The 8,967-nt window shown below is 33.4% G+C and overlaps 1 protein-coding gene across 2 annotated transcripts; it reads right to left on the bottom strand.

The window, feature by feature from the left end:
* Positions 1-1,995: 1,995 nt before the first annotated feature.
* LOC115705833 (vacuolar protein sorting-associated protein 45 homolog) lies at positions 1,996-8,684 on the bottom strand. 2 transcript variants are annotated; one of them, XM_030633281.2, is made up of 13 exons: positions 8,409-8,684; positions 7,711-7,912; positions 7,523-7,602; positions 7,009-7,236; positions 6,616-6,741; positions 6,357-6,437; positions 6,141-6,282; positions 5,858-6,036; positions 3,877-4,032; positions 3,580-3,687; positions 3,382-3,503; positions 2,789-2,920; positions 1,996-2,411 (listed from the first exon to the last, which is right to left on the bottom strand). In XM_030633281.2, exons 1-13 carry the CDS (start codon positions 8,496-8,498, stop codon positions 2,351-2,353), a joined length of 1,707 nt encoding a protein of 568 aa, XP_030489141.1. In that variant the 5' UTR covers positions 8,499-8,684; the 3' UTR covers positions 1,996-2,350. The 2 variants fall into 2 exon arrangements, with proteins under 2 accessions (XP_030489141.1, XP_060961139.1); XM_061105156.1 differs by having other exon boundaries at positions 7,711-7,918; positions 8,409-8,664.
* Between the last annotated feature and the right edge of the window lie 283 nt (positions 8,685-8,967).

Here is an 8,967-nt window from a genome sequence, read left to right as displayed (position 1 = left end):
TACAAATAAAAAGAACAATTAAACTGAAAAGCTCTTTTGAATTCTTAAAAGAATTGAGGGTGTACCGAAACACTTATTTTAAAGGGTACACTATAAATTAACAACAACAAATAAAGATGTTTAATTATTTATTACATTAAAAGTATGTACGTAATTCATAGCACTTAAATTTAGAAACTTTTAAGATTATTTCACTTCATAACTTAAAAACAGTTTTTAAAAACAGAAAACAACTCTTAGAAACTAATAGGAATGTTTGGCTAAATTTTTTAAAAAACCGTTTTCGGAAAACTTAAAATAACTTAAAATTAGAAAATATTAAAATGTTATTTTTTATTTTCAAAAACATTTTTTTTTGTCTAACATTTTTTTTTTTACATTTTATCTCACATACCTAGGTCTGGGTCTGAGGTGGGGTTTGGGTTCCAGGTCTAGGGTACGGGCTCGAGCTGGGATCCAAGTCGGGGTCTAGGGTCCAGGTCCCATGTCCAAGCCAAGGTCTAGGTACAAGTCTGGGTTGGGGTTCGGGCAAGGTTCAGGTCTCGAGTTTTGGTTCGGGTTAGGGTCTAAGCCCGGGTTCCAGTTTGAGTTCGGTCTTAATTCGGGTTCATGTCCTGGGCCTGGGTCTGGGACCAGATCCGAGATGGGGTGAATTAAGGGGTGTTCACGATGCGGGTGGTGCGTTTGACCATTTTTCAAATCAACCAGCATTGCAGTTTTTCCAATTTCCTAAAACGCACCCATACCACAAAACTAAAAAACCACAGAAATTGCACCGCAAAAAATGGTGCAATGCAGTGCGATTTTTGTGGTTTCTGCAGTTTGGAGTATCACCAAATAATTAAACTATCACAAATACAACAAATCTTGAGCAACACTTGTCAAAAATACCATAAGGCTTGAAAATATATATGAAAAAAAAATTCAGTTTCAACAATACAATAATTAGTATGCTTTGGGCTGGATATTCACATATTGAACCTAAATAAATATAAAAATTAGTATTTTTATAATGTGCGGTGCGGTGCGATTTGAACTGCATATTAACAATTCAAAACTGCAAATCGCACCACACCGCGCGGTTTATAAAAAATTTAAATCGCGACTGCACTGCAAAGAATTTTAAACTATATTTTTTTTGCAGTGCAGTACAATGCGGCAGTTTAAGCAGTTTGATGAACACCCGTAGGTGGATTCATATCATGGTATGGTGTACAGTATTGAAACTTTTTTTTCATATAAAAAATCTAAAAATAATTTTACAAAACATTAGTCAAATATCATTAAATTTTTGAAATGACAAAAAATTATTTCATATTCTCATTTTTAAACACAATTTCTGTCTCTCCCTATCCAATGTGGTTTATGTTGTTGTAACTTTTCTTTCAGAAAAAAAATTTAAAGAATTTTGATCTCTCCGCTCAATAATACTCACTTCATCCATCCTAAAATAAAATAAGATAAGAGGAAATTAAGTTATAAACTTGCGACAAGTAATATGCATCGTTAATTCATTCAAAAAAAAAAATATGCATGATTAATCATTATACTTTTAATAAATTATTGACATATTCCTCTTGAATTAATCACAGTTTAATACACACAATTACAACACAAAATTTTGAAAATTTAAAATTAATTACTTAAGGCGTAAATGTGAAACAGACATAGATCAGTGTGAAACCATATTATTATTATTATTATTGAAAAACCTTAAATTCCCCAAGTCCCAAAAGCTAAATAAAAATTATAGAACATATTCATTAAAACGAGATCAGTGTTGCGCATTTTAATGAATCAATATAAAATATGACTTTGCTAATGTGATATCGTATTTATCATAAAAATACACGTGTACAGGCATTTTTATCAATATAAATAAACTATATGAAAGAATATAAGATAATATCACAGCATACAACATGAAATGGTGTGTTCGAACAAGAGGAAAGGGGAAAAAATAATGTAATCAACTTACAAAAAAGGAAGACTAGATTAATGGGTTTAATCACACCAGAAAATTTGTATTATAACCACAAAAAATACAATAATTTTTTTAACAAACTTTACACAATACTATATTCCTATTTTAACGAGCAAAAAGAGATCAAATAGTTGATTAGCGAACTAGTTGAAAGAGGTAAAATTTGATTCAATTTTGCTGTTTGGTATCTACTACAGCTAAGATCATCCAATATGGATGGAATGACAAGTTAGCTAGTAAAACAAGTTACCATGTCTATGCAAATGCGAGAGCGCTTCCATTTCATGATTTGAGCGGAGATCGGTGTATGAATGAAGAATCATCAACACTTGTTTATCTACATAATAGCCTGCAGGATGGTTAACTTCATACCATGGAGGTGCTAGTATGAGCTATCCTACGAGCTTCTTCCAAGTCCTTCACAAACCTGCAATTTTCCACCCAAGTAAAAATAAAAAATAGAAAAAAATTAAAGGTTTTAGTATACTCAACAATTTGGAATTTACTTTAAGAAGAGAAAGATGAACATATTGATAGGGAAGAACACATATTTACACCTACTAAATAAACTGTATAACTTGGTATTGCTTCTAAGATGCATGTCTAAATAACATGTTCGTTTCGCTTCTCTGATCCAATTTATGAGATTGTTTTGAATTGAACATTTACAAATGAGTTTAAGGACAAATATTGTATGTATACAGTTGCATTGTAGGTTGGGGTAAGCAAAAACAATATTGGTGATTCTTGCAAGCAGTTAAACAATGACTAATGAATTAAACAGACATCAGTTAATGCATATACCTCTTTGAATTGAGAACCACAGAACCACCAAGTATGAAACGAGTTCCAGAATTGGACACATTTTGTAAGGCAACAACACGCGATTCCTCATATGTTGTCCCACCAACAATGAATATGATTACATCCTGCGGCCTAGAATCACATGACATTACCAATATTAGTAGCTTTCTTTGAAAATACTAATTTACAGTTTTCTGATACTCGTGTAATTACACATAATTACTTTCATGAATGGTTCGGAATAAATAAAAGGCTATAATTAACTTCTCATGTCATTCTTCAGAATACTATAGCCTTTTCCAGGTTTTTTTTTTCTTCACTTTTCAAATATCAAAAAAAGAAAAAACACCTGCAACTATCTCACTACAGCTGAATTTTAACTACACCTCCTTGCAATAAGTCTCCCATTGCAAGAAAAAGAAACAAGATTTGCCTATCAGAAAGCACTCTTGTTGAAAATTTACAGAACATTTTTAGAGCATAGATTATCCACATACTAAATTGCAAGCAGGCAAAAGATAGTAAAAGAACACGACAATCAAAATTCCAGCCAAGATGTCAGCCACAGGAGAACTGTTAGTACAGCAACTAACCTGCCCTGTTGAAAATGATTTCCAACATGTGGATAGTCCACATCTCTCAACCGACCCTTATTGATGTTTTCCATAGTTTGATAGAGAAGAGGCTGGTGTTGTGTGTACACATTTTCAACTCCCTAGAATACAAGTCGAGAGTAATTTTAGCATCAAAAGCAAACACTCAAAACAGAAACTATATTTTCCAGGACATACCTTTAATCCACGAGCCATGTTACGTGCAATATTCAAAAGGTCACGATTTCCAAAAAGATCCCCAGTTCGCTTATCTACACCAGCTTGCTTCAAGAGAAACTGGACAAGCTGTAAGCCAAGACAGACATTTCGTTATAACCAGTGATTTACTCTATCAGCCACTAGCAAGAGGTAGAACAGCTTTGAAGACTTCGCTTCAGGGATTGAGCCTCTGAGAAAAGGTTCAATCTCCGTCAGAAGTGCTCAGGGCCTATACCACACAGGCTACCAGTAGAAAGGGAAAAGAAAGTGTTATACCCCACGCTTGTATTTCGGAGACCGAGAAGACAGTTTGTCAAAAAGCTGCATCAGTTGAACAAGGCTTTCCTTCTCATACCGCAATGCATACAACATCACAAGGCGTAGGCAGTCGAAATCAGATACATTTGCATTGTCTAAAAGAGTTTTCACTGCCTACACAGAGCATCAAATGTGCAGAGTCAAATAATAGAAGCTGAGTTTTGTATGTTATTTAATTTAGTTTCAAGTGATCGCACATGGAAAAAAAACTCAGGTACTTATCTCAACATCAACTATTGTCTACAGTTGCAAAATAAATAGGATGAATTGTTGCAGAATGAGTGAAAGCATGTAGTTTTTTTTCCTTTTTGTAGCATGGAACTGGTTAATGTGGCGTGGCATGTTCATATAAATTTATTAAATGCAAATTGTCTGAATAACTTTAGAATTCATCCTTTTCACTAAAATATGTTAAACGTATCTGACATGATAACTGAAAGTTTGTATAAAAGGAGAAATAGTCATCTGTGCTATATAAACCCAAGGACCATAGCACCGTGAGATGGATTTTACATGTTCTATTACCATTCACCTGCTGCCCACACTGTATTTGAATTCAACAAAGCTAAATGGCCCCTACCCGTCACAAAGTAGCCCCGGCTTCAACAATCTAATGTAGCAAACACAAAATCCTGAGAGCACTCTAAAATTACAAGGAACTACTAATACCACTTGAACAGCAAAGCACAATGGCTTTTGCACCAAGCTTCCTTCAACTTTCAGTGTTACGAATTATCATCCAAGTTATTTATATTATAGTTCTTCAATGTTCAAAGAATTTGATAGAAGAATATAACAGATAAAACTGCACATATTTTTAGCTACCAACTACTCGATAAATAAATAAAAAAGCACCAAGTGGAAGACAGCTACAAATCAACAACAGCTGACACCCAAACAGAACCAATGGAAACCTAATTTTAACCCAAAAACTATTCATTTAAACCTTTTGTAAGTCTTTAGAGACTGAAAATAAATTAGTGATAATCTTAAATTTATCAAAATCAAATTAGATATACTAGCCACTCCAAAAAGACAACATAAAAATATGCACAAATAAGATAGAAGTAATCAAAATACTAGCCACATGGGGGAATCTGGGAATCTAAAGGAGTTTCCCAGCTACTTTGGCATAGCAAAATGGCAATTTTTTCCATACAAAGGTTCTAGATTCTGATAAGCAACTTGTGCATAATGGAAAGTTAACTGGTTTAGTGGTTTCAGTTATTTGATGTTGTAGGAAATAGATAAGAGGAGTTTTAGATCTGCTCGTGCAGTTTTCTTGCTGGAGTGTCAAAGATAATTTTCCAGGCAAATTGTTAGCAAGATGATGGAGGGAACAATCAAAGAAGAAACATGAATAAAGGACATACAACAATGTGAAGATCACCCAAAGGCTAGAATTGGAATTGCCATAATCAGTTACGCAGAAGGACCGTGACCAATGGGAATAGCAGCAATGGGCTAGGACACAACAACTATGAGTACGTACAGGGGCAGCAACAATAGCTTTGTTGTGAAATAACAATCATGTAACGCTATCAATGGAAGTCCAGAAGTGTGAGTTTCTTTCGGAGATACGCAGATTTGAAAGATGGGGATTTCACAGGCTCCAGCTGACTAGGTTTCAGAGTTGAGAGGTATTTGGTAACAAACAATGTCTCAGATTCAGAGAAGTTGGATTGTGTTGGTGTCAACATTTAACATTTTCTTACTTCAGTGCAACAAAGTGGAGCTTCAGTTATTTTTGTGTGGTTTTCTTGCTGGAATACTATCAGATTCTAAATGGGAATTTTTGATGAAACGTTGTTCAAAAACATAAATGAAAGGATGGAAAATAAATAAATAAAAATAAGCATTTGCCGTATCTTAGAATTATTTCAAGATTACATAATTTAAAGTAGAGAAAAAAATACGAATAAAAGATCTTTTACAGTACCTCAAAAGCTGCCCCTTGTCCACCATTGCAAGCCAACTCCTGTTCAGTTTCTGAAACTAACATGAGTTTTCGCTCTTCAACTATCCTGCTCATTTCAGTGACCAATGTCACGTGCTTTGAAACATTTCCATGCATTTTCCTATACTCGGGATAATTGTCCACAAATTTGGCCATGTCCTCTGCAAAAAACTTAGCAATTTACAATTAAATACACCTCAATCCGCAAATCCAAAATATTCCATTACTTGGAGGATCTACAATATTCAAATTTCCTCATACAAACCTATTGTCTGGATATTCTGGTTACTTTTTGAAACTTGTTGAAATTCATCCACTAATCGCTTAATGTTCATCCCAATATCTCCAAAATTTTCATACATGTTAGATTTGAAAAATGAATCTTGTTCTGATGATAGCACAACCTCCTGTAAGAAAAAGTAGACTATAAATAACGGAAGTTCAAATCACATGAGTGTTAAAAGGCCATATGCAACTCAACCTGTTGATCCTTAGGAAGTTTGTCGACTGCTCTTAAGTCCACTTTATTATCTTGAATACCAATCAACTCATGAACCATAGCCTACAAAACAAATGTAATACATGAGCTTGACTAAGATACTAATTTGTTGAATTACACTAATTTGTTGAATTACGGATCAACTCATTGATTTAGTCATCACATTCTTTTAAAGAGAAAATAAAAATTAAAAAGGCAACTCTCATATATTAGCAAAAAAAAAAAAGCCCCAATATCATACCTGATACGTCCATTGATTCAACAACGGTGTCACAGGGTCATCTCTTCTATCAAGCACCAATAACAAAGGAGAAATTTCTGTCCTTCTGAAATCGAAAAGACCACTTTCCTGCTGGTACATCAACTTCTGTTACATCCCAAAACATGACATCAGTTTCGTGATGACCCAAAATTTTCATTGAAAGAATCTGCAGGCTGTAAAGTCCACATTAAGCAAGAACCATCACATACAATAACAATAGAAGTTGAACAAATTTTGGATAAAATATTTTTATGTATTAAAATCCTGCCGGTTGTATCCCCAACACTGAAATAAATGTCCAAATCAGTGTACAGTTAACACATAAACTAGTTCTCTGTTATCTAATCTTTCTCATTTTCTAAGTATACTTACGAATGTTTCATGAGCAATCCTTTTGGCTACATCAGATGTTCTTTGATATCGAATAATGGGTTTTCGTTTCAAAGCCAGAAAAACTGCTGCGATACCATCAACAACTCGGTCACAGAAATGCTGCAAATTTCCAGGGTCTACAACAGCTGGAAGCATATAAGTGTGATTTGCTGGAATGTTCAGAGTGAAATGGTAAGGATCAAGTGCAACAAAATCCATGTAGTACTCCTGCATATCAAAAGCAGAATTACATCTAATTTCAATGCAAAAAATTAAAAAGTTAAACACCAAACCATAACTAAGTATTACTAAATATAATGATTGAAAATCAACTGATGTATAAAGCTGAATTGCACCAAAGTAAACATTAAGCACAATTGGCCTGGGTTTACATAGTCTAAACTTAAATTAAAATTATCATTTTAGAGAAAAATCTCAATGATTTTTTTTTTCTTGTTGTGGGTCTGAAAAGTGGACCAGAGAGGGGGAAAAATCCTTAGACAATGAGAATTACCTGAACTTGCTGGACTACTTCTAGTTCATCTGAATCAGCTAAGATATGAATTTGAGTATCATTCAATATGTTGGAGAAAACTGAAAATACGGTATGGCGTAAGAAAAGGATTCAAGAAATAAGTTACTTTTCCCAACTGAATTCATGCAACTAAATTCAATTTTCTCAACAAAATTAGAAAAACTTACATAGATGGTACTCTCCAAATCTTGGAGTAGCCAACTGACGCCGCAACTGCTGAATATTTTCTGAGGTGGGTCGAAGGAAGTAAATGGCTTTGAGATGAGACATGGACTCTTTTGACATTGCAATAGATTCTATCAACTCTACCAAGAACACCTCTTTCTGAAGAAGCTCAGACTGTGAATACACAACACTCACTATACTAACCTGCATCTCATTAATTCAAAATCAAACAAAAATCAATTCTACAATGTCTACAAGACAATACATGAAACCGTAATTTTTTCTTTTCTTTTCACAATTGCATCATTAGTGGCATGATAGTATAATTGGTTTATAAACCAAGAACAATGAATAGAACAGATCATCATGCCATTACCCAATCCTCATTTCAGAAAGAAAAAAAAAGTACTAATAATAAATAAATGTTGCTCCTTCTCAATTTCACTAATTATAACGCGCTCATCGAAAATACCCATGAAAATTTCACTTTTCACATTAGAGAATACTAAATACAGCATATAATGATCCCAAATCAACTTGTACTTAATCAAAATGAATAGGGAAAAAAACAAAAGGTAAGTTAATTGATTAGATGAACATAATCATATTCAGAGACCATCATTTTTCTTGGGAAACAAACAGAAACTAAGTAGAATGATCATAATCTATTAGAGAAAAAATGTAATATAATGGAACTTACGGTGTGAGAATCGAGGATGAGGACTTTCATGCCGGAGATGTCTTGAAGCATCCGATTGACGTAATCGCGGGCGGCGGAAACGAGCACCATTGTTGCTGTGATGATGTTTTTTCACGACGTCGTTTTGATGGAGAGAATAGATTCAGATCTGAGAGGGAACCAAAGAAATGAAGATTTTCACTTACCAGAAAATCAACAACCCAACGCTGCGTTTTCTTATTACTCTTCTTCCTCCTTTCTAAGACGACACCGTTTCGGCAATTTTTTCCCCTCTGTCCCCAACAATATTTATTGTAAATAACGGTATAAATACTTAAAATAAAATTTTAATTTTTAAAAGCAGCATAAATCTAATAATTATTTTACCTAATATTTATAAAATTATAATTTTTCTCTAATTAAGTAATAATCTACAATCTAAGACTTATATATGTCTTGTTTAAGACAATAAAAATTTGTACTGACGAAATTAAAAAAAAATTATAATTTTATAAATATTAAGTACTTATACAGTTTTCTAAAAAAAAAAAAAATACTTATACGGTTAAAAATAAACATT

The sequence above is a fragment of the Cannabis sativa genome, chromosome X (assembly GCF_029168945.1).
Source record: "Cannabis sativa cultivar Pink pepper isolate KNU-18-1 chromosome X, ASM2916894v1, whole genome shotgun sequence".
Classification (NCBI taxonomy): Eukaryota; Viridiplantae; Streptophyta; class Magnoliopsida; order Rosales; family Cannabaceae; genus Cannabis; species Cannabis sativa.
This window is presented reverse-complemented; position numbering and strand designations above follow the sequence as displayed.